Source organism: Drosophila mojavensis, unplaced genomic scaffold (assembly GCF_018153725.1).
Source record: "Drosophila mojavensis isolate 15081-1352.22 unplaced genomic scaffold, ASM1815372v1 contig_136, whole genome shotgun sequence".
In the NCBI taxonomy this organism is placed as follows: Eukaryota; Metazoa; Arthropoda; class Insecta; order Diptera; family Drosophilidae; genus Drosophila; species Drosophila mojavensis.
In genome coordinates this window covers 554083-579001 of record NW_025318667.1, presented here as the reverse complement: position 1 = coordinate 579001, position 24919 = coordinate 554083, and the positions used below count along the sequence as shown (strand labels likewise).

General features: G+C 44.2%; 2 protein-coding genes across 5 annotated transcripts in view; both read left to right on the top strand.

Moving 5' to 3' along the window:
* The window catches only part of LOC6585716, a 68562-nt gene that overhangs the window by 19026 nt on the left and 24617 nt on the right, over positions 1–24919 (top strand). Inside the window, exon 1 of one of the 2 annotated variants that reach the window (XM_015160993.3) lies at positions 20703–21667. The exons of the other annotated variant lie outside the window; for it this stretch is intronic. Within the exon in view, the coding sequence (XP_015016479.1) occupies positions 21473–21667 (195 nt within the window). The 5' untranslated portion in view covers positions 20703–21472. Of the gene's footprint in view, positions 1–20702; positions 21668–24919 lie in introns of those variants that run through there. 2 annotated transcript variants of the gene reach the window in all.
* On the top strand, positions 10597–13695 carry LOC6585714 (xenotropic and polytropic retrovirus receptor 1). 3 transcript variants are annotated; one of them, XM_002011305.4, is made up of 5 exons: positions 10597–10818; positions 10922–11627; positions 12105–12815; positions 12886–13186; positions 13286–13695. In XM_002011305.4, the coding sequence occupies exons 1-5, from the start codon at positions 10750–10752 to the stop codon at positions 13497–13499; spliced, it is 2001 nt and encodes a 666-aa protein (XP_002011341.1). In that variant the 5' UTR covers positions 10597–10749; the 3' UTR covers positions 13500–13695. The 3 variants fall into 3 exon arrangements, with proteins under 3 accessions (XP_002011341.1, XP_015016477.1, XP_015016478.1); XM_015160991.3 differs by having other exon boundaries at positions 13283–13695; XM_015160992.3 differs by lacking the exon at positions 13286–13695 and having other exon boundaries at positions 12876–13000.

Sequence of the window (24919 nt, the reverse complement as noted above, 5' to 3'; positions counted from 1 at the left end):
ACAGCGAACAACAACAACAACAACAAGCTTTTAAAGCTGAGCATGCAGAAAAAAGCTCGGTGTGTAATTACTTTTGACCACCTCTGTATATTCTTGATCAGGGCGACGAGCTGAGTTGATTTGGCCCTGTCCGTCTGTCTGTCCGTCTGTCCGTCTGTCCGTCCGTCCGTCTGTCCGTATGTATGAACGCGTCGATTTCAGAAGATATAAGAGCTAGAGACTTCAAATTTTTTTTAAATGTTCGTAATTACAGCGCGCATATCAAGTTTATCATTAAAAATCGATAACTCATCCCGATCTTTTTTTATCGATAAAAAACCTTATCGAAAACCAGTTATAAAATTATATCTTCTACACCTTTATTGCTAGAGTCTCCAAATTTTTAATGTATGTTTATATGCAATTTATATAATTTCGGTTTTTGTTAAAATTTACCCCCCACCCTTAAATTCACCCCCTCACCCTCACTTTTGTAAAAAGCGTATTTCAAATACTAGAGACTTGTGCTTTGGCAATTACATGCATATCCATGTCATAAGAAGATCGTACGTCCACAAAAAAGTTATTAAGCAATTAAGTTCTCATAGTAAGCGCTCACTGCCGCCCATGCGTGTTTATGCTTGTGTGTGTATATGTATGTAATTGTTTGTGTATGTGTGTGTGTGTGTGTGTGTGTGTGTATGTGTGTATGTATGTGTGTGTATGTATGCCTGTGTGTGTGCGTGCGTGTGTGTGTGTGTGTGTGTGTGCGTGTTTCTTGTGTAAGCTGAAAGACGCGAAAAATGATTGAAATAGCTATTACTCCAAGGGTTCAGGGGATCTCGTAGTCGAGTAGTCTCGACTAGAGCTTTCTTACTTGTTTTTTTTTTTTTTTTGTGACGGGAGCAATTGAGAGATAGTTCGTAACGTTTGCACAGTTAATTGTCGCGCACGCCTAGTAGCTGATCCAGTTAAAAAGGGGGCTGCAAGGAGGTGGGGTCGTTGGCTCAAAGCGGGGGGAGGGGGATTTGGGTTAGGGGCGCTCGGTTGGGTTGGGTTGGGTTCGCTTGGCTCTGGCGCCTTTCGAGGTGCGGCCTAAGCCTAACGCAGAGTCAAACTAATTGAGCGTATGTATGTGATATATAAATACATACATATGTGTATATCGGTATATATGTATATAGCACATAAAGGTATATAAATGGGGCGTGACAGCAACAAGAAACAAACAATGCTATTCAAAATTGTGGCCAAGAGATTTTATTTGCGCGCCGTCGAAACGTCGTGCGTCAAGCCTAGTACCACCGGCTGCCACGCCCACACGCCCCATCCAGCCAGCCGACTCCCTCGGCCACCTTTCTGTTGCCCCACTAGCAGCCACGCCCACAACTAGCTGTTGTTGTTGAGTGTCTGTTGACAAGAGAAACAACAAAAGTGTTGAAGATCTCAGGGCGACAACTCAATTGCTCGACTAGTGCTATACCCTGTAAATTTATTTTGTCAATGCGGACAGCTATATATACCCTGTAAGTCGTTTATTCCTTTCACTTTAAGTCGTATATGCTCTGGACATTTATCACCCGCAGACTGTGCTATAGCACGACAGTTAGATACCCTGTATGGGACATATTTCAATAAAATTTCAGCTTGATAAAGATTTACGTGAAATCAACATAACAATTCATCTAATACAAAATCGTCTAGACGATTACTCAACTAAGAGATACCCTGTAATGTATGCAATCATATGCGTGAATATACACATATAGAGTATATGATTGGGACATAATTTAAAGGCACTTCTAAAAGCTAACTCTTTGACTAAAGGCTGCCTGGTGCATAAATACCCTGTAAAAAGTTAGCTTCTGTACGTAGTATTCAATCAAAGCCTGCCTGACTCATCAATACTCTGTAAAAGTGAGCATGTTTTTTGTAGACTTTAGCTATATATTTGCGTCATTTCATGGTCTTTGTTCTCGTTTGTCGGTTGTTTGGCGCATAAAAAGCGTTAGACGAACTATTGGTAACAGTTTTTGGGGCTGCGCTTCCGTTGCAACTGGCAACTGGCAACTGGCAAGTGGCAAGTGGAAACTAGCAACTGCTGCATGCGGCGACTGCTGTTAGCGCTGAGAACAGTCTGATGATGATTTCACTTGATATGCTTTTAATGTGTTTCTTTTGCCAGGCAGTCAACTGCAACGCCAGCCCAGGCCCTTGGCGACAAAGCAGCAGCAGCAGCAAAAGAGAGACAAAAACTGCTGCTTCTTCCCCTCCCTCGTCTTCGTCGTCGTCGTCTTCTCTTCTTCTTCTTGTGGTGTAATAAAGTAGCAGCAATAGCCATCATTTTCTTTGGCTTCAATTTCAGACCGAAGACGGTCAACAATCAGTCCAAGACGCTCGCTGCATGATATGCCCCTGGGCAGAGCGAGCGAGAGAGAGAGAGAGGATGGGAAAGAAATGAAAAATGAGTGAGGCATATTATGCTCATAGACATCACACATTATTTCACAGCTCCATATCTTTATATCTGTATCTCTAGCTCCGACTCTGACTCCGACTCCGACTCCGACTCCGACTTGACTCTGTCTGTGTCTGGGAGTCGGCTGAGATTAGTTCACACGATAAGCCAAACAAACGGCTAGACTCGGCGGACACTCGGCCGGCCACTTGTTTGCAGAGCGCTTAGAGCTTCGCTTTCCGCTTCGCTGGCCGTCGTCGGCATCAATTATGAAGCACAATTTGATTGTCTTCGTGTTTGCATTGACTCTTTGCCGCCGTCTGCGACAACCAACTGCCAATTGCCAATAACCAATAGCCAATTGGCCATTGCCCATTGCCAATTGCAGCTGACTTGTGCGTGCCCCAAATGCAAAGCTGCAGCTGGCGCTCGTTCATTTTGGTTGTTTGCGACAGTGGCAGGTGCCAAATTGCCAAAACTGGGGCTAATTGAGCGCAGATACCCTGGAGTCGGCTATGAAGTAGATCTAATCCTTTTGCCAGCTCTCAGATTATATGTGTAACTGTTATAGAGTACATGCATAGCTCAGCGAATCATTTTCATTGCATTACTGTAGATTTGTAGTGGGCAAACGAAAGAAGATACCCTGTATGCAGCTCTACCTAACTACCAAAGAGAGTTGGCTTTTACAGGGTAACTGCATAGGCTAAATTATAGCATACGAATATATTCTACGTATTGCAGAGCTAATGCGATGTCTTCATATATTTTGACAGGGTATTGTTTTAACAGCTTTCTTTAGCTACCCTCATATATTACGACATTTCAATTAGTACAGGGTATTCGGCAGTTGCGCTCTGCTACGCTGGTTACGGCTGAGGGCGCTGCCTGGGAACTGCGTGCATGTCTTTTGCTGCTGTTTTTTCAGCTCCTTCTTATTCTTATTCTTGGACGACTCCTGTGCGATGTCTTCTTCCTGTCCATCTCTCTCTCTCTCTCTTTCTCTCTCTGTGCAACTGTGCAGGGCGTCTTGGCCATGCTTAATTTAACAAATGCATGTTTAATCAGCACACACACATACACAGACCAAACACTCACACACACACACAGATACAACCGTCAAACACTCACACACACAGTCAGACAATTTATGTTAATTTATGCATTTGTACTTACGTTGGCCGTAAATTTATTTCATTTTTTTGTCTCCCTCGTATTTCGTTTAACAAGTTTATGAAACAGGCACGATGTTCATTATGTTAATGATCATTATGAGGCTGCAGATCATTATAAACGTCATTACGAGCAATGTTTTCTTACTTTAGTTTTTAGCTCTACTTTTTCATGGCCGAAATTGTGAGCGAGAGAGAAGGAGAAGGTCTTGACGGTTGACGGTTGATGGTTGTTGTTGCTGTAGTTGTTGTTGTTGCTATAATTATAGCACCCAACAACAACAGTCAACAGACAGCAACAATCAACTGCAATTCATGTTTGGCCATTCGAAAGTTTGTCCACAAGTTATGTCCAGTGTTCAATGAACCTTTTGATAACTGTTACCGTTTCATAACGAAAACAATTAAGAGTGCTCTAGTTGGGTATGCCTGACCACAAGATACCCAGCCACAGTGGTGGATCAGCTCTTTTCTCAGAACTTCATTGTGTATGGAACGGTGTGTGAAGGTATGGGAATATGACAATAGAAATCGGTTTGTATGCATGCTACGAATATCCAAAGTAATTTATAAACGATATAGGGATTACGACTCTGTGAAATGGATAGAAATGAAATGACAGACAGAGGTCGACGATTCTATTGCTTGAAGTGTGTGCAACTCTCTCTCTCTCTCTCTATCTCTCTCTCTCTCTCTCTCTCTCTCTCTCTCTCTCTCTCTTTCTCCTATTCTAACCATAGTCTCTTCTTTCTTTATATCTCCCTTTTGTTGCATTCCCTTTCTTCTTTTCTCTCCCACTCTCTGTTTTGTTCCTTTGGCCTCTCTTTCCCTTGCCAACAAGAGCTTGCCCTGAAGTTCGTGTCTTAAGTCTTTTGTTTGTGCGCCTGTCTTGTCAAAGTAGCAAGGAAAATGCGCGTCTCTGTCAACGAAAGCGGAGCGGAATGAAAATTCTGTGGCTGTTGCTGCTGTTGTTGTAGGCTGTAAGGGTTAGGGTAAACGCTCGTTGCATTTTCAATGAATGTTTTAATTAGTCGTTCGTCTGTGAAACTCGAAATGGAATACACTTTTGTCGCCCAATAAAAACATGAACAACTTTATACAGTTTAATGTCAGCGCCATGCTGTGAGGTGTAACCGACTGCCTAATGCTCGTTGAGTTCCGTCAAATGGGCGTTTGCTTATTTTCAAGTGCTGGACATGCAGCCTGATGCACAGTAGATGAAACCAATGTACTCCTTCAACACTTCCTGAGCGAGCATTAATGAAAGATGTACTCCAATTAGCTGATTAATCAAGGCAAATATAGCGACGGCTATAAATGAAATGAAGCGTATTTGAATACATTGCAAAAAAAAGTTGAGAAACTTGAAAATTGGGTCTTGAAGGAAGGCAGTATGTAGACATATATATGAATATATATGAATGCATACCTATAAACCTAAAGATGTATGTATATGCCACCTACATTTATACAAATCAGGTGCACAATATGTTTCAGCTGACATTATGCTTAATATTCTGACTGTATATATGTATATATGTATATCATGGCAACATTTATGACATACTTAGCTCAAATATCAAATACCGAAACGGATCAATAAATATGGACAATTTCACGTCCTATTCTAATTACGTTTACTGAATGAGCTGCACTGCACTATTCTTTCTCCCTCTGCTTCTCCTACCCTCTGCCTTTTACCATAGTGACTGCCCTATAGGCACACGCACACATTCCACAGACACTTCCAAGTACTTTCCCTCAGTTATTGTTGTTCTTCTGCTTCTTCCTCCACGTCGGCCCGTCTCACCTTTGGATGGCTCACTTTAGCCCACTTTGTGACTAATTGAGTTACAATGAACGAACAAGAAACAAACACGAAATCAAATGTTTGACTTGCATTTCCGATCGGTGTTTTTGGTTGTTTCATTTATCAATTAGCTCGCATTTCCATTTACATTTCCCTTTTCCATTTACATTTCCTGGTCAAGAAAACTCGCCTCGCATAACGAAAACTCGAGCAAAGGTGAAAGCGCTGGCATTACAAATTCTTTTCATTTCATTTCCATTCTTAACAATTTTGGAAGAGTATGAAGAGGGCATTTTAGTTTTTGCCAATAGTTTGTAAACGGGCAGGAGGCAAGCACTAATCCGAGTCGAGTTTTTTATAGGGATATCAATGACTTGAAAATTAAAGGTATTTTGAGTATATGTCGGACATCTGTGGAGTATTACTAATCATCTTCTTAGTTGGAGTTTTGTTGAATAATGCCATTGGTGCACAATATACCCCTTGGCAGGGCATCTGCCAGTCGATCATTCACTTTCACTTGCCTTGTTTTTTGGTGTAATTCCTTCATTTCCTGCTGCGCCAGTTTCTATGGCTGACAATTTGTGATTGAAGTTTGAAACATTTCTACGATAATGAGAATGATAATTGTAGCAATTCATATGTATATTCATTTGCTTGGGACCAGGCATCGCACGGCAGCTAAACTAATTTCGCAAGCCGTTCACATTTCTTTTGTAGTTCCACAAATAGCCTGAAGTCATAAAGGTGTTATTAATAGTTCTGGCCCCACTGTACTGATTAGAGTTGGAAAAAGCTGTGAAATGAGCAATTTGATCATCAAATGCCATCAATTGTAGATATATATGATTTGCTATACAAATATACATACATATATATAGAGCTAAGCCTCAGTCTAGTTCCCTAAGGCAGAGAAATGTGAAAACTATATTGTATAAAAGACGAAGCGAGGTAATCATCAATGCGAGGTATCTTTAAGTTGGGCATAATGAACAAAGCAACAATAGCTAACTACAGGGTATCTTTGAGTCGGTCAGATCTATATAAGCAATGCCTTTGAGCTACTAACAAGTCTAACCTAGGGTATCATTAGTCGAGCATATCAATCAATGTTAGTAGTCCATAAACTATAGTTACCAAGCATCTCTAAATCGTACAGTCTTAGCTACGCACTGCCCACAAGTAATACAGGGTATTTCGATACCAATCCTCACTCACATTTATTTAGTTGAAGTTTTCGCTTGCTGACCAAAGCTTTTCGTGTGTGTGGTCCACCCACGATGTGGAGCAGGAGGAAGCTGCGGGAAGTGGGGGCGTGCCCGACCACCCTGGCAGCATTTACGGCGATGCGCTAAGATGCTTATGAGCAGAGCAACAATGATTCGTAGGGGCATTTGGGTTGGGGTCGCCTGAAGAACCATCCATAGAAAATTCAGTGATTAATGAGCCACACGCACTGACGGGAGATGAGCTGTCGGCGGTGTGGGGGAAGGTGTGCAACGGGTAAGAGGTAGAGAGATAACATCCAGCGCAGACATCGTGTGTAGATATCTGATTGAAGAAATGTTTACTGTGTCACATGAAATCTCTCATATCATATGATCGATCATTCGTCTTTTAGATTTTTACCAAGCTGTGACTAGGCTTGGTTCGACGACCTTAAGAGCCAGAGGCAATAGTTTTGCTATGTAGGTACGCAGAATGTGCATTCGATACGTAATACAGGGTATTTTGTGATCGATAAACTGCAAGTCAACAGGAATTATCAAATGTAGTGCATGAAGCTGCATCTGAGTCATTATAGAATCGATGGAGAAACTGAACTGAACTATTAGGACTGTCCGCTGCAAGGGTAACTGCTAGTCGATCAACTCTCATTTTGAGCAGTGTCTGCTGGCAAGGCATAGACTTTGTACAGCTTGAACTTGCCCAGCTGAGCGGGTATCTGGTAGTCGCTCAGACGTCGACTCACTTATCTTGCAGCTGTTCCAGCCGGCTGTCCGCATCGGATGTGGCAATCCGCAATCCCCAATCACTCAATCGCTCATTTCAATTAGCCAATTACGCATGCCAATTGCCAATTGCCAACTGCCAATTGGCCAGACTCCAGTCGAGGCAGAGACAGAGTCAGAGGCAGAGACAGAGGCAGAGACAGAGGCAGAGGCAGAGGCTAAGAGCTCAACATTTGTAATTAGAGAACGATGCCATAATTTGCAGTTGCCCCCAAGTGGGGCAGGTTGCACGGAAGTTGCACAAGCGACACGCATGCAGAACTCGTCCGAGAAGTCAAGAATCAATATCAATGGAGCCTCGATCTCTGCCTTAGCCTTAACCACTCCCAGCAGCCTCTCTCTCCTCCTCCCCTCTCTCTGCTAATTTGCGAGCGCAAAACGGAAGTTGTTGCTAGCCAGTGTTTACTGTGCACTGCGCTCAAATCGGAAGCTGCGCTTAGCCAAAAGACAGAGCGAGCCTCCGCTTCCGCTTCTGGGCAAGCTCTGCGGTCAGCGAGCAGAGAGATGCCAGCTCGGGTTCCCTGCTCTTCCTGGTGAAAGGGAAATGTTTCCTGTGCCCAGATCCAAAGCGCGGGCAGCTGGGCCTGCGCTGAGGTGGCCCTCCGCTAATGAGCTCGCAGGGCGGTCTCTTTCAAGCGCGCCTCGCGCAGCACAATCAAAGGGCAGTGCCAAAGCCTTGGGGGCCTTGTCTTTAGATCGGAAAAGCTATCATGATAAGCCCTTTCCATACTCGACTCTCTGCTCCCTTTCTTGCCCTGCGGCTGGAGGTCATGCAAACGTTTCTTAATTAATTCTCTGTGCCCCGTCACAACATTAATCGTTGCGGCCCGTTGCCAAAAGCTGTCCAACAGCCCAAATCAACTCAAGTGAGAATGTAGCTGTCGAGCCTCATCGACTGCGCGATGCTCGTTAATGTCAAGAGCACCTTCCCAGTCTTGGGTATCTGAGAATGTTTATAGGCACCAAAGATCACGTCTCTAGCCAATATTATCCATGTCAAATAAAAGTTCAAGTCCCTGACAAAGATCTGTTAGGGTGAGCATAGATGGCCATATACCCGTTCAATACTCTGTGACTCGAGCACAAAAATGTTAATAAATCAGAAACTCAATAAATAACGACGCGGCTCGATTATTTATTACGGTCTGAGCTGCGAGTGGAATTGAAAGTCATTTGATGCTTTTATTGTTTTTTATTTGTTTCTCTCATTTTTTTGGGACTGGCACGCGCCAAACGACTTACACGAATTCCAATTGGACTGATTGCGCATACAGACGATCTGGCAACGCTAGCGACAACGAAAATATTCGCAATAACATAGTTATATACAAAACTATCTGGCAACGCCAGCATGTTTCATTATGATTGCACTTTAGTAGGACTATATTGCTCTTTCTCTCTCTCTATCTCTCTCTCTCTTTCTCTATCTCTCATTCTATCTATATTGCTCTTTCTCTCTCTCTCTATCTCTCTCTCTTTCTCTATCTCTCATTCTAACACTCTCTCTCTCTCTCTCCTTCTCCTTCTCTATCTCTATGTGTCTGTCTCTCTATCTTTCACTCTATTACTGTCTCTGTCTCTCTCACCCACTCTCTGCCTCCCCCTTTCTCTATCTTCTGTTACTTGCCACGCTTCACTGTAACTGCACTTGAGCTAAAACAACTTGCAAACCATTTCACACTTTTCTCTCTCTGTCTGTATCTGTCTGTCTCATTCTCTTTCACTGTCTCATTTGCTGCTCATGTGTAGTGTAATGTGATCGCAAGCCAATGACACCGTCTACAACAACAACAATCGTAACAACAACAGCAGCTGGAAATTCTTGAGAACTGTTTCATTTTCGTTATTGTTGCGGTTTTCTTCTAGCATAGCGGCACTTTCTGTAGCTATATATGTATATAATTTTTGTCGTAGGCGTCGCTGATCAGCAACGATTCACGGCAAGCCATAGAAGTGAGCCGAATCAGCAGTGCCTGCAATTCCGACTCGCAACTGTAATTCCCCTGCTCCATCTCGCCCCCAACGAGTTCTCTTGCAATTTCCTTTGGTCTAGCTGAATGATTCTCGCTTCGGGTGCGAGAGATCTCGAGTAATAACTTAAATTACTTGAATTTGTTTTAAGGAACTTTTCCCTAAGTACATCCTATCATATATGTATGTACCTATTATATAAATCAATAAGTCATCTGTACCTGGGAGAAACTCTATTGCTTTTCACTCCTGCATGAGATGATGGGCAGCGAGTTCACATAAAGCTGAGGCCATACGACCCTCCTTGGCTACTCTTAACAAGCATAGCATATCTACTTAGACCCAACTCATATCTGCGCAATCGCTGTCTGCCACATTTGGCATTTCCCGTAGCGCAAGTCCCAATACAAGCCTCAATTACTTTCGTCTAATGATTTTGAGATTCGCATTGGTCGCGTCGTTTAGTCAGCTTGACCTTCTTTCGAGTTTGTGACTCAGAGCTGGGTCTCTTCGGCAGCTGATGATGGCGATGACGTTGAACCCTTTGAAGACCTTCGCCCATGGCTGCGGTTCACACGCCCGCTAATTATTTAACCAGAACGCAAAGCAGGCGCAAAATTTTCGATTCGCTTATCTCTGTTGTTGCTGTTGTTGTTGTTGTTGTTGTTGTTGTTGGCTTTTTGGCCAAGTGAAGTGACTTCCTGTCTGAGCAAATGAGTCACTAGCAACGAACATCCACTTCCCTTATTTGCTCTCTCTCTCTCTCTCTCCCTCCCTCTCAGCTCTTTGCTTCGTCTTCGTTTTCTGCTTCTTCCTCTTGTTGCCGCTGCGGCTCGTTGATTGAGCCAAATTATCGCAGGCAACGCTCGCTGCACACTTGGCTTAAATCACATAAACAGTTAACCAGGTGACAGAAGAAGAAGAAGAAAAACAAAGAGCAGGAGGAGAAGAATTAGCGTAACATTCAGTTTCCTTTACATATGTATATATGTATATGCACACATATATATAGTATATACTGTAATTAAAGAATCAAGAGATGTCAACAGTTGTGAAACAGTACGGGCGCTAAGGAGCCACAGCAGAGCAGTTGCCGAATATGCACACTAGATGGCGCTTATGTGAGAGTCGATCTAGTGAGTCTTGTTTTATGAATTCGATTTGATTTCGACAGCAAGGGGGCAACAGGCAGTATTCGTTTGCTTGTGCTGGGAAGCTGTCGGGTCTCGCATTGTGATGTGAGAAAGATGTCAGAATTTGTTGAACTTGACGAGAAGAGAGAATTTCAGCTAGCCTCTGCCAGAAGGCAGCGAGACGGATGCGCTGCTTGATTGGCCTGGGCGAACGATGAAATTTGGCAAGACCTTTGAGACGCACCTGACGATAGAATGGCGGCAGCAGTACATGCGTTACACGGTGAGCCACACACCACACAATAGACACAATTTGACACGAACAAACACGTTGTCGAACAGAGCGTTAGATCACTGTAGAGACTTAAACTAACTTCAAACCGAAGGACCTGAAAACAATGATACGGCGCGGCGTCGATGGCGCCCCAACCGGCGAGGGCGGCGCAACCGATGCGGATATCAATGCCTACTACATCGCCTTCGAGGAGCAGTTCTTCACGGAGTGCATGCACGAGCTGACGCGCGTCAACAACTTCTTCCTGGAGAAGCTGGCGGAGGCGCGGCGGAAGCACGCCACCCTCAAGCTGCAGCTGCTGGCCTCGGCCCGGGCGCCGGGGCACACGTTCAGCTCGTACTCCCTGCAGAGCTCCCAGCGCCTGCCCTCGATGGTCAGCCTGCGTGACAATACCAGCGGCAGCAATCGGAAGCTGATGACGCAGCGGCAGCTGCGGAATGCGTATAGCGAGTTCTATCTGACGCTCGTGCTGCTCCAGAACTTTCAGTCCCTGAACGAGACGGGCTTTCGGAAGATCTGCAAGAAGTACGACAAGTATTTGAGGTCGACCAGCGGCAACGACTGGCTGGAGCAAAATGTTAACCCCGCCGCCTTCACCGACCAGCGACCCCTTGAAAAACTGATCATCGACGTGGAGGAGCTGTACACCTACTATCTGGCGGGGGGCGACAGGTCGCGCGCGATGACCAAGCTCCGGGTGCCGCCCCTGGGACAGCCGACGCCGCCGCGAATGGTGTTCCGGGCGGGACTCGCTCTGGGCATGTTCATCATGCTGGCCTGCACAACGATCTTCAGCTGTGAGTGTTCTTCCCCCTCACACAGTTGCTTCCTCTTTCTCTCTTTCTCTCTTTCTCTCTCTCTCTCTCTCTCTCTCTGTCTTTAGTTTCTTACAGTCCAGCTAGGGATGTAACAGTAAAAGCCCGATGTGTCGTGCAGCATCGATATCGATGATTAGCTAGATGTCTTCGATATATCGAACTAGCAGTTGCATACGATATATCTGAGTATTATTCAATGCTTGAGATATCGAATAGATATCTGGCATCATACCGATATTTGTCAGATGACATTTTACCACAGTCTGTGATTCCATGTGAATCTATATCTATATATAGGCGGCACTCCTCCCTTGAGTACCATAATCTATAATGATCGACCGTCTATATCCTATTTACTAACGGCCTTTGACCGATGCTTAGCGACACATCGATACGCTCGCATGCAAACTGCGATCCCTAATGACAGCACTAAGCGTCAACTAAAATATGCCTCAGACATCCGTAGGCCGCCGGAGGAGAAGAATATCGAGGCATTCATCCGACTCTATCGGGGGCCCTTCACGTGGGTGATCTTTAACTTTTTCATGGCCGCGAATGTCGCCGGCTGGCAGCGGGCGGGCGTCAATCATGTGCTAATCTTTGAGATTGACCCGCGCAGCCATCTGCAGCCGGCGACATTCCTGGAGATCGCCTGCACCTTTGGCCTGCTGTGGACGCTGTCGATATTGGGGTTCCTCTTCCACGATCTGATCAATGTGCAGGACCCGTTCGTCTTCCCGCTGGCGCTGACGCTGATCATGATCACGCTGCTGATCAATCCGCTGCCCATCATGAACTGGCCCGCGCGCTGGTGGACGATGCGGCTGGTGGGTCGTGTGGTGACGGCCCCGTTGCACTACGTGCGGTTCGCCGACTTCTGGATGGGCGACCAAATGAACTCGCTGGTCACCTGCATGGCCGATCACTACTACATTGTGCGCTTCTATGCGATATGCTGGCTGCGGTACGCGAACGTCATCTTCTGCTTCGACGAGGACATGTTTGTGCCGATCTCTCGGTGCCTGCCCGCCTGGTTCCGCTTTGCTCAGTGCCTGCGCAGGTTTCGAGACAGCGGCTCGAAGTCGGTCAGCTATCTGCTGAACGCTGGCAAGTACTCGACAACGTTCTTCGTGGTCTTCTTTTCGACAATGCGGGGCCGCACGGATGGTATGGCCTATCCCATCAACCAACACCCCCAACCATCTCCTCACACTCACTCTCCGGCAGTCTTTTGCAGATGGCTATGCGAATACGTTTAGCAACCCGTACACCTGGTTCTTCATCCTGAGCTACATCATCTCCACCATCTATTGCTATGCGTGGGATGTGATCAAGGACTTTGGCATATTCAAGATCTGGCGCGGCGAGCACTTGTTCCTGCGCGAGAAGCTCGTCTATCCGCAAGCCTTCTATTACTTTGTGATTGTCGAGAATCTAGTGCTGCGCTGCTTCTGGGCCGTCGAGCTAGTTGTCCTCTATCACAAACTGATCACGCCCTACAATATCAAGACCTGCGCGAGCATACTCGAGATCACGCGGTGAGTCCCCGTCCCACACGCGCCAGAGATGCTTAGCTAATGTCAGTAACGCCTCGCCTCGTCTCGCCTCGCCCCTTCTCTTCCCCCCATCCAAAGTAGTCGCTTCATCTGGAACTATATCAGGCTGGAGAATGAGCACCTGTACAACTGCGGCAAATTTCGGGCCACGCGCGACATACACCTGGCCTCGCTGAACGCCCAGCAGGAGCGCATGCTGGAGAACATGATGGGCGAGACAGATGGCACCGACCCAGGTGGCTCGAACACGCGCCACGCCGACGAGCGACGTCGCCTTGCGAAAGAATACTTCTGAAGAGCCCCAGCCGAACACCCCATCCAGCTATATACCTAACCCTACTACTCCCCAGCTACTGCCAATGACGCATTGCTTGCCACCATGTCCTAAGGTGTCCGTCATCATCGTCGTTCTCATTTAAGACATTTTAATTCGTTCATTTGTGCGAGCCAAACAAAATGCAAATAAAATAAAGTATAGCGTACCCAGATTACGAACTGATTAACATGTTGACGGGGGATCGCAATTAGAAAGAGATAGACAGGGAGAGAGGGTAAGGATTGGGGAAGGGAAACCGTTGAGGAGTTGAGGATATAGAGAAATCTTGAGTCTGACAGACGAAAAGCAGTTGAAGGGGGAAGCAGCTCAAGCAGCTGATGATCTGGCAGCAAGCTTCGAGTAAAGCTGCGACACGCGCCAAACCGGTTGCACAGCTGCACCCAAATGCGGTCTGGCTCCTGCCTGACCAGCACCACTGTCTCCCCCTCTCGCCCTCTCCCTCTCTCTTTGTGTGTGTAGCTACACCTTCGAGTAGCAATTGTCATTGCTTGCACATAAACTGGGACTCGTGTCGCGATCGCGACTCGATCGCCGTTGTTAAGGAGATCTTTTAATTACCGTGTTTCATTGTTGTTGATGTCGTTGATGTTTTCTGCCTCTTTTGATTTAATTAATGAAGCGATTAGCCAGGGAGCCGGCCACTCACTCAATTTATGCAGCCTCATCTGCCCGAGCTGTCGCATCACGATCGTTAAAAGCCAGCGCAGAGAAATTACAGTTTTTCAGCTGCGCATGGGGCCTGGCATATTAAGTAATATTCTACTTTTACCAATCACCAACGAGCTGTGCCCAGGCGGTGCTGTACATTAGCAAGAGTCGACCACTTGGGCCAGTTGGCATGCTGAGTTCGCTTGTGCCAGATGAGAAAGCCTTAATTCTGGGTATTATGTATAATATTCCTTTAAATCTATTCGACTGGGTATATAAATACTATGGAAAACTCTTAGAGAGGATTTGATTAGGTTTTATTGAATGAAATTGTGGGAGGATTTTATCAAAGACTAGGAAATTCCAGAGTGAGCAAATGTTCCTTCTCCCTTTATTTGAGTACGATCACTCCAGGATCTACTGAGCCTGATTAAAACAAAAAAAGTGTTGAGCTTCATTCTATTAACATTTCATTATTGGTTTCTGAGTGGCTCACTAAAGGACATCTCAATGCAAGACATAAATGCCTCAACATCCATCCTCTAGAACCATCCTTAAGCTACCCTAGTCTTGCTAGGGAACAACTTCAAGGCCCAGCTGAAGAGGACGCAAATTGGATAAAAACCTCTTCAGCTCTGTTTGCTCACTGATTAAAGCTGAAGCTGAAGTTGATTCTCCGCTGGACTGGCTAGCCTCTTGGCTGATCTGGCCAATTGGCTCTGTCCGTCTGTCCAGTCGAGTGCTGTTTTTATGCTTCTTCGGCTTATGCTTTCTCACATTTGACTCGGGCACGAGGCAAACATATAAATTTCTACGTTATTGACAACTGCAACTCTAGCCGAGCCGAAGCGAAGATGGGCAGGAGAAGAGGCAGCTGCCAACAAGACAGGATGTGACAAGTGTTCCAATGAGCGTAGTGCCTGATGACTAGTGTCTCCAGTGCCTCCAGTGCCTCCAATGCTTGCTGCTTGCTGTGTACAGTTGCCGCTAGTTGCTGTTATACGCGTTCATCTAGCGAGAAGAGGTATATTCAATGGGAATATTGACTCTATCTCGAAGTTTGATGGACACTAAACTATTTTCCGTTAGAATCTCGTTATATTAGGAGTCAGTATCATTTTATCGATCTACCAGCTTATCGCTGCACTTCGATAATTATCGATTAACCATATTAAAACTGATGAATATTAATGAAAATGTAGCTTGATATTAAGTACTACTATTTATTGATTTTCGAATTGAGATCAATGCCCTTCGATAATTATCGATACTCGATTTGTTACCGACTTTTATTGTTAAATATCATAGTTATTTTATTAAATTTTTAATGCAGATAGATCTGTGATTTTGCATGAATATATATATCGATAAAGTGTGGCTTGAGTATCGATTTTGATCGAAATTCGATGACATTGTTCGATTAGCTGTTAGTCAAGCACTGCCTATTACCGAGTGCTAGACGAGTATTGTGAGGTCGCATTAGCTCCGCTTGTCGCAGTTGTTATTGTTGTCGTGTGTCGCCGTCGTTGTCGTCTACTCTGTGCCTGGCCAACTAACTGGGAGACAGCACACTCTGTCTCCCTCTCCCTCCCTCTCTCGCTCCCTCTATTTCTCTGTCTGTTGTTGATCTTGGTACAGTTTGCTGCACACGCGCCAAAAAGCATAGCAAGGCAAAGTAAAGCAAACACAGCAGTCCAAAGATAACAACAAACAAGCAAACAAACAACGAGGGAAAATCGAGTTCGATTCGAGCAACAACTCGATTTAGCAAGGCTAGAAGCATTAGCAAGAAGGCGTTCCTTTGCCTCGTGTGCCATAAATGTAACAATCGCCAATTGGTAAATGGAAAACGGAAAATTGTCGCAGACATTACGCAATGCTGAACAGAGAAATAGAGAGAGAGAGAGAGAGAGAGAGAGAGGAAGAGATAGCGAGCGAGAGAGCTTTAGACCAAGTACATGAACTCGATTGATCATACTTCAAATCCGTGAATACGGGCGACAAGTATGCATCGATATATATCGAGAGTATCGATAAGTTGATTGATCCCACTTAGCTCTCCTTCTTCTTCGATAATCGATATCATTGTCAATTGTTGCTCTATCCCAAGCTGATCCTAAACTAGGAGCATTTGCCACTATAACCAAAGTCAAAGCTCCGGTTCAGCCTTCATGCTAAGTGGCACAGTGCACCTAGCTGAAATGTCAAGCGATTAAAGGCTCGATTAATATTCATTTCAATTAAAATAATCTTAAAATTCTGAAATCATTCTGAAAAAAGATGCGAGCAGCTGCAGCTGCGACAAGGCAAGAAAAAAACCTTTTCAAGCTAAGCTGCAGCTGAAAAGCCGAAGTTGGCTCGAAGCGAATGGCTTAGAACTTGCCACACGGCCAAATTTATGTGCACAAATTAACAAGAAGAAGAAGCAGCAGCAGCAGCGGCAGCTGAAGCCGAAGTGGAGGGAAAGGCGCAGGACAGAAGAAGCAGCATAAGAGGCAATCAAATGACTGCCACATCAATTTATGAGCAGCCGCTGCCAAATCTCTGAGAGCTGTCCGAAAGGCGCGTGCTGCTAGCCAGCTGCAGAGCAGACGCAGCTGTGTGAGAGAGAGGGAAAGAGAGAGGGAGAGAGACAGAGGGGGAAGGGTAGAAGGCAATGGGGGGTCAGAGCATCGGTGACAAGGAGCTGCAAAACCAGGAAAAGGAGCTCAAAACTTGTTTCTCCCTTTCTCTTTCTGCCTGTCTCTCTCTCCCGTTTGTCTATCTCTCTCCGTCTCTCTCTCTGCGGCTGCTTGCCTCGTGCCTGAGCTTGCGTCCTGGCTAAATTTAGCCAGCAGCTCAGCTGCAAAAAGGGCTTTAACTGTTCCCCAAGTGGCGAGCGTGTGGCTCGCAGCTGGCACCGACTGCCCAATGCTCGCTCTTTAATTAATTTACCTCTCCTCACACTCTTAGCAGTGCCAATGGCATAGATATGTATAGGTATATAGCTACATTTGTGATAATTGTCATGCCTTTAGCTGCGTCAAGTGGGCAGGAGGCGGCAGCAGCTGGCCATGAAACCAATATGCCTGAGTTGCGCTTCATGAACGAGCATATATGTGGCTAGTGGACTTTGAACGCAAGTTGTTATTGCTTGTTTGTTTGTTTGTTGTTTGTTGTTGTTGTTTGTTGGCTGCGCGCCATTTGCTTGGAGAAGAAGAAGAAGAAGACGCGAACAGAATGCAGCTGATTCGCAGTTGAGTCGTGTAAGCCCCAATGGAAAAGAAGATGTAATCTTAATATGTATATATGTATATATATAAGAATAAGAAGAAAGTGTCTTAAGCGCCAAGATTCTAAATATATGCAAACAATATATTTATTCATGAGCGAGAGTTTATCGAAAATATTTCAAGAGCTCGAGCTGAGCCGAGGAAATCAAAGTTAGAAATTTCATTTGCTTCATTTCTTTGGCTCTTGGGCTAAACGAGTTGTAAAGCATATGTAGAAGGGACTTGCATAGCTATAGAGGCATACACACATGCATACCGACATATATTAATATATGTTTATGCCTTAAGCCAATTGGAAACACGTTTCATTTTCCAATAAGAAACTTTTCACTTTTCTATCAAAATTCATTTTGAAATACTTCGTTAATTTCGAATTTCTATAATCATTAATGGATTTTGAAGTTAGAGATTTTGAGATTACTCTATGTTTCGTTTGCCAGCCAAAATTCCAATTGGAACTTGAATTGGATTTAATGCGCTGCTTTGAATTATTTAAATTAGATACATAAAATGCTTCAGATTTAAGGAATTCAATTCAATTGTCTTTAAGTTGCTGCTTTATAAACGAAATGTTGTAAAAATGGGCGTGGCAGCGCCCATTTTCAACAGCAGCCGCAACAAATTTTGATGGAAGTGGATTTTGTGATTTTCTTGAGTTTTTCTTGGCTTGGCTTGCATAATTTGCAGTGGGAAATTGATTGCAGGTGGGCGTGGCTGTGGCTAAAGCTAAAAATATAGCCAAAACTAAAGCTAAAACTTGCGGCAAAGGAAAGGCAACAAGTGAAACAAAATTGAATTTAATTAGCTAAGCACTTTGTGCCTGTATGTGTGTGTGTGTGTATGTGTGTGTGTGTGCAGCCAAAAAGAATGCCAAATGCAGGCAAATTGCTGGCAGACAACGGCAATGGGCAAACGGGCACAAAATTATGATAATTGACAGCAATTCGCACAGGCAGTCGCTAGATTGCAGCATTCCTGCACACACACACACACACACACACACACACACACACATACACACATGCACACATACCAATAGCTAAGTATATGTTGGCCAGTTGCATATGCCAGTGGGCGGCGCAGGAAGGAAGACAAAACAAAAATTCGCCCATTTCCTCAAAGCGAATGCCTGGCAGCTGCCCCCGTCGCCCCGCTCAGCCTGCCCCAGCGAGTACAGTGAAATAGCAGTAAGTGTGACAGCTATCAATTAAAAATGCTAGAGCTCTCCATTGCACAGATCCAAGCAGCGCTGCTGCTGCTGCCAAATGCCAGGGTCAAATTGCCAGTTGAAGCAGCCATAGCCCAAGTGAAGATCCAACAAGCTTAGCTGTGTGTGTGTGTGTGTGCTGTGCGTGGCTGCCTCAAGGCAGGTATTGGCAGGGGGAGGGCGCGCAGTGGCAAGTTTGTTGCCAGAGTCTTTTGTTTTGCGCTCGCTCGGCTTTTGGCTTCGCTTTTGCCTTTTTGGCGCGCAACTTTTGGCGAGGATGCTGAGCGCGCCTGACTGCCCCAAGTGCCACATTAACATGAAGCAGAAGACGACGAAGAAGAAGAAGAAGATGATCATAAGCAAGAAGAAGAACAATGGAAAAGGCATTAAAGCTGCCAAGGAGAAACTGGCAAAGCGAATTCAAGAAGCCAACTTAAAGATCATAAATAGCGGCGAAGGGATACCCTAAGCAGAGATAGAGAGAAAGAGAGAGAGAGAAAAAAGAGGGAATGGGGCAGAGAAAGAGTGAGAAAGTGGAATTGATCTGCAGCCTCGCTAATGCCATATCAAGCTATTAGCTCGAGCCTCGAGTCAGCCACCGTCAAACCCGTAAAGCTGCCTGCTGCTCCCTGCAAGCTGTTCTAATTACTCCCCATGAAAGAGGTGCGCCTATAAGCCAAACGTATAAACTTCGTGACACGAAAGAGCCCCAAGGGTCCATTAACACTGTAAGCTAAACTAAGTTCAGGTGAAAGTGTATTATTCGGCAAGTCCACATACGAAATCTAAACTATATGGATTATATATACATATTCCAGTGCAAGTCGAACGTCGTCTGCTGATCAAAGAACCCAAATCGCAGAGACTTTTGATTCCGTCTTCTGCATTGGGCGCAGGGCTCGATAGAAGACATCAAATATAAGCTTAAGAGCAGCTTAACAGCTACCTCTCTCTCTCTTTCCTTCTAGTCTTTCGCTGCTCTCGCTTGTTGTCTCTGTTTGTTAGCTGCCCTCTTGCAGCAACCTCAATAACAATATTTTGTTTCGTTTCGTTTCTTATTTTTGGCTGCTGTTGCACGCTGATTTTGAAAGCCAGACAACAACAGCAACAACAACAACAACAACAACAGCGGCTAACAGCGAACAGCTAACAACAAAACTCGTTAAGAGCGTAAACGTGTTTTCAACCTTTTCTCTTCTTATTTCTTTCTGATCTTAACAGCAGCGCTCAATGGCCGCCATTTTGTTTGGCTACTCGGCTGGCGGCTCGCTGCTGCGACATTTCTGGTTTTTTCGAACTAAGAAGCCAGTTGGCAACGCGACGCTAGCCCCCTCACACTGTAAAGTTCATTTGCTCAGTGTGGGGAAGAAGGCGATTCGAATCGAGCTTAGGAGCTAATTTCCCTAGCTCTGTATATCTTACTCTCTCAAAATGCCCATTCGAAAACTTGAGCTCGCACATCGAATGGGTTTGTGTCTATACTTAATAAAAAAGAAATTCCCTATTCGAAAAATTCAATTTTCATATTTCCTTGGTTTGTGTCCGCACTTCGTTGTAGCTCTGACTCTTTCGAAGTTTACAATTTGACAACTTCAGTGGACACATTATAAGGTTTGTGGACGCACTAACTATTCTTTCTCATTCGAAGTATATTGACAGAATGATAATTCGAACTCTACTGTGGGCAGAGCTACAGGCTTGTGTCTCCACTGAAAGATTGCTAAGCATTCGAAACGCATTATTTATATGTTTTATGGTGCATGGATAAAGAATATTAATATTTTATAAATACATGTTGATGATGAAATTATACATGAATTGGTCTTAGAAATTGATTATTGATAAGGCCCAGCGCTTAGGAGCAGGCAATGCATTTTTCAGTTGTTAGCTTGTGCAACAACCAGCAATGGGAATTTCCCCTTCAGGTATACAGCTTTGGTATTTTTTGCTCACGCTCTCTCTCTATCACTCTGTTGCAACGCATGGCAAGCGCTAGTCAGGGGAATTTGTTTGTTCACCGCAAGTCGGGAAATTTTCAAGCCGCAGTATTGCGCACGCTCTCAAGATCAACGGACGCACAGTCGCTCACGCCGAACGTTTTGGTTTTTTGTTTTATTTGTTTTTTTTTTTTTTCTTTTCGATTTTGCTGCTTTTTGTTTATTTGTGCAAGTGAAGAAAATCAAATGAAATGAAATCGCTGTAACTGCAAATGACAAACGAAATCTGCGAACGAAAACAACAGAAACAAAAAACAACACTTGAAAACATAAAAAAAAAAAACTAAAACTATTGAGCGCGCTCTTCACTAGCGAGCGTATGTATGTGTATGTGTGTGAAGTACGTTTGTGTGTGTTGGTGTCTCTGTCTGTGCCTAAGCAGAAGTGCGAACTAAGCAGAACACTGCAACAACAACAACAACAACAACAACAGTCAGAAGAAGACGAAGAGAAGAGGAACTTTTAAAGACAAACAGGTGCAACATTTCATATATATATATATATATATAGAGTGTGCAGAACAACAACAACAACAACATTAATAACAACAACAGTTGCTAGTGCCAGAACAGTTTGGCCAAAGCTGAGGAAGAAGAAGCAGCTGCAGCAGAGGCAGCCGCTAAAAGGGTTGTTCCCCTGCGGAAGTAGCCAAAAAACAAAAAAGCGACATGTGCTAAAAAAACAAACTTGAAGAAGCTGAAGCAGAGGGGAAGAAGTTGAAGCTGAAGAAGTAGCAGCAGCAGCAGCAGCAACAACAGTAATAGCTGTACAAATACAACAACAGCAACTGCAGTAAATTCTATACAAATGGATACGGTGGCCATTAAGACGGCGCCGCCGCATGCACCGCTGGCAACAACAACTGCCCAGCAACAACAACAACAACAACTGCAACAATTGCAGAGGCAAACAGCAAACTCGCCTGCAACAATTGGCGACAGCGTCTACAACAACAACAACAGCAATGGCAATAGCATTGGCGCCTTCTTTCAGACCTGCAAGGTAAGCGAAAGCGGAAGAGGAGGAAGTAGAAGAAGCTGCAGAGACTAACAGTAAAAGCTGCATTAGAGAATTCATTTAAATGCGACAAAAAGCAAAATTTATTTCGCTCAAGCCCCAAATTGAAATGCAAAGCTAATTTTCAATATTGCCTCAGATATATAAAGAAATTTATTTATTTTTTTACAATGAAAATTAAAATGAATTGATTTCATGTATTTTATATTTTCATTTTTATTTTTGTTGACTTTAAATTAATTTTTTTTTTATACCACTAAATATATCAAATTTAATACTTTTCTTTTTAATGTTTGAAAGAGAAAAAACAAAAATCAAATGCAATAGATAATAATTTCAATTATAGAATTAACTCAATTAAACTAAATTAAATATATTTTTATTTGACTTAAGACAAGAATATATTTTTTAATTTTTCAGACATTAATAGAAAATTAATTAAAATGAATTGTTATAAAAAATGCGAACTCAAAAAAAAAAAAAAGTAGTTAGGCAACTCTTTCACTAATATAACAAAAATAAGAAAGAAAGAAAACATATTAAAACCATTTTTCGCTTCAAAAAAAGTTAAATTAATATTTTTATTTTTTGTATGAATATGATGTAGTTATATAACTTCGTAACGGTTTCAGGCACCCATAAAAAAATAAATAGCTTGAGCCGTTTTTATTTCGACTTTTGCTTTGACAACTTTTTAAAGTACGAAAAATCGCCCTAGACGAAAGCACCAGACTGAGTTCTTTAAGCTCGAGAAAGATGTGTGTAAATGGGGTATATTGGCTCTACATATAAGTCGAGTCGTTCTAGCTCTGTTCGCCTATGAGAATCAGAGACCTGGAATGGAGACGCTCCTCGAAAGCCAACAGCTTTGTTATACAGACTGATATACGCTATAAGTGTTATACACACTATGTCCCTTCTCTATACAGACTGATATACGCTATAAGTGTTATACACGCTCTGTCCCAGCTATACCTACTGGACTCAACTTTGTAGCATTGGTATTATCCCCATTCCAAGAGGGACTTGCGCCCAATAGACACTTGCTGCTTGGCATGCCTAGCCAGGGTATCTTTGAGTCGAGCATAGCCCAATAGCTGCTCTGTGGCTTTGTTTTTATTTCCAAGTCTCAGCCAGAGTCAACTAATGCTTGCCGAACTGCTTAGTTACGCGTTCAACTGTACTCCCTCTGCTCCCCCTCTCTCCCTCTCTCTCGGTCTCTGTCTCCCTCTGCTGTTCTGGCTCTCTTTGTCTCGCTTGCTCTCCCCTTGAATGTGTTTGGTCATGTTGCAAGCATCGTAAAAGCATTTCACAAATGAATTGTCACAATTACGCGCTTTACTCACTGCTTTTCCCCGGCCAGCAACAACAACAACAACAACAATCAGAATGAAAGAAAATGCTGAAAATGAAAAATGAAAATAGAAAACTCCCAATGTTAGTTGACAACACCGAAAAACGACACGAACAAAGTTAAGGTCAACAGAAACGAAATATTCTATATAAACAACCAAATAAGGAGCATTCGATGGTCGAGCATGCGCGACTGCCTAATACCTGTTCGCGCTGCTAAGAGAAGTGTATTTGATGTAATATCAAGATATATAAATCTGTCCATGTGATAGTATTTAATGAGACAGTGTGAAAGGTCTACTGGCCTCTATCCGTAAATCTGCCTCAGGCTCTGGCAGAAAACCGATATACCCGCCCGCAGCTTCATAGACGAGCATCAAATAGAAAATAGATAAAAATGTAGAATTCTCTCTCGCTATGCTTAGCTAGGCAGCCCAAAGTGCAGTGTCACGCCTGGGGCAGAAGGGGATGAGGGGGGTGGGTTAATTAGGCAGGCCCTAGGCGGAAGGCGGTGGAACAGGTGTAGCTCCGACCCGTGTGACATTTGCTTAATCAGCTTAATTAATGAACAGGCTTCAGAATCCAAACACCAAGTGGAAGTGAGCTGAAACTCCCTAGGGTATTACCAGCTAGAATATGCGCCGCATCAGGCTTGCCTAAACTCTGCTATTTGCAACTATTGTATACCCTATATGTGAATCAAGGAAATGAATGATTTACTGGTTCATAAATGATTCGTTTTATTGACTCTCTAAGTGAACTAGTAAACCGAATGGAAATAGTTCGCTCAAAATAGCTCTCTTCTCCCTCCTTGTGGACTATGCAGTGTATACCCTCTGTCGGGCTCACTTAGGGTATTCCATGTTAAACATGGTTGAAGCACTTGAGACTTTGTTTTCTTGCTGTTCTACACCCTCTTCACTTCGCACCGGAAATGTAACTGTGAATTCCATACAAAAACAAAAACAAGCGAAACATTCGAAATTGTCACGCGTTGTACCCTGCAGAGTACGTGAGCATAGGCTGGTCGCGTCTCTCGGATTCGCAGTAAATTGCGGCGAATGTGTCCTCTGACTCTGCCTCGACTCTCCCCTCTGTCCCTTCTCTCAGACTCTGCTATTGCTTCTGTTGCGACTGCTCACTCTGCCTGTGTAGCATCTGAGTCCCCTTTTACCTCTAAGCCGCCCACCTTAAGCCGCAGCTCCTCCTTCTGCCTTTGCCCCAGCGCGTCTTCTCGGCTTCTAGCCTTATCAATCTTTCAGCCCCCACGCGCCTCAGTCTAGGTCTTACTTTCTCCCTTTCTTCTTGAGCATCTCTCTCAGCTTTGTCCACCTTATCTCTGTTGCTGCCACCCTCTCTCTTCAATAGCTCTTTCTACAGACACTCTTCCTACTCTTCTCTGCCCCTGCTTCCATCTACTTCACTTTCAGTCTCTGCTTAGCTCCTGCTTTGTCCTTTACCTGTGCTCCAGCTTCCCTTTTACTCCTCTCTGCTCCTGCTTCTGCCTCTTTCTCTGCATTTCACTCTTTTTGACTCTCTCTCTCTCTCTCTCTCTCTGTATGTCTGCCACCTCTGTCTGCTTCAATCATTGTCTCAGCCGCCACCTTTGACCCGCTCTTTCTCTGTTGCCACCTCTGACCCTCACTCGCTCTCCTCCTCCCTCTCTCTGTTTTTGGCCACATTATGGTTGTGGGGTGGCTTACATAATGCAAGTGTCTAGCGACCATTAAACTATGCATAACTGCGACTCGTTACCATTGTGTCTAGCTACACAATACACAAATACACATACACACACACATACATATATATATAAATGTGTCTCTGTGCCTTTGTCGCTTAGCTGTTTAAGCAACTCGGCGCAAGCAACAGGCAGCCGCACAT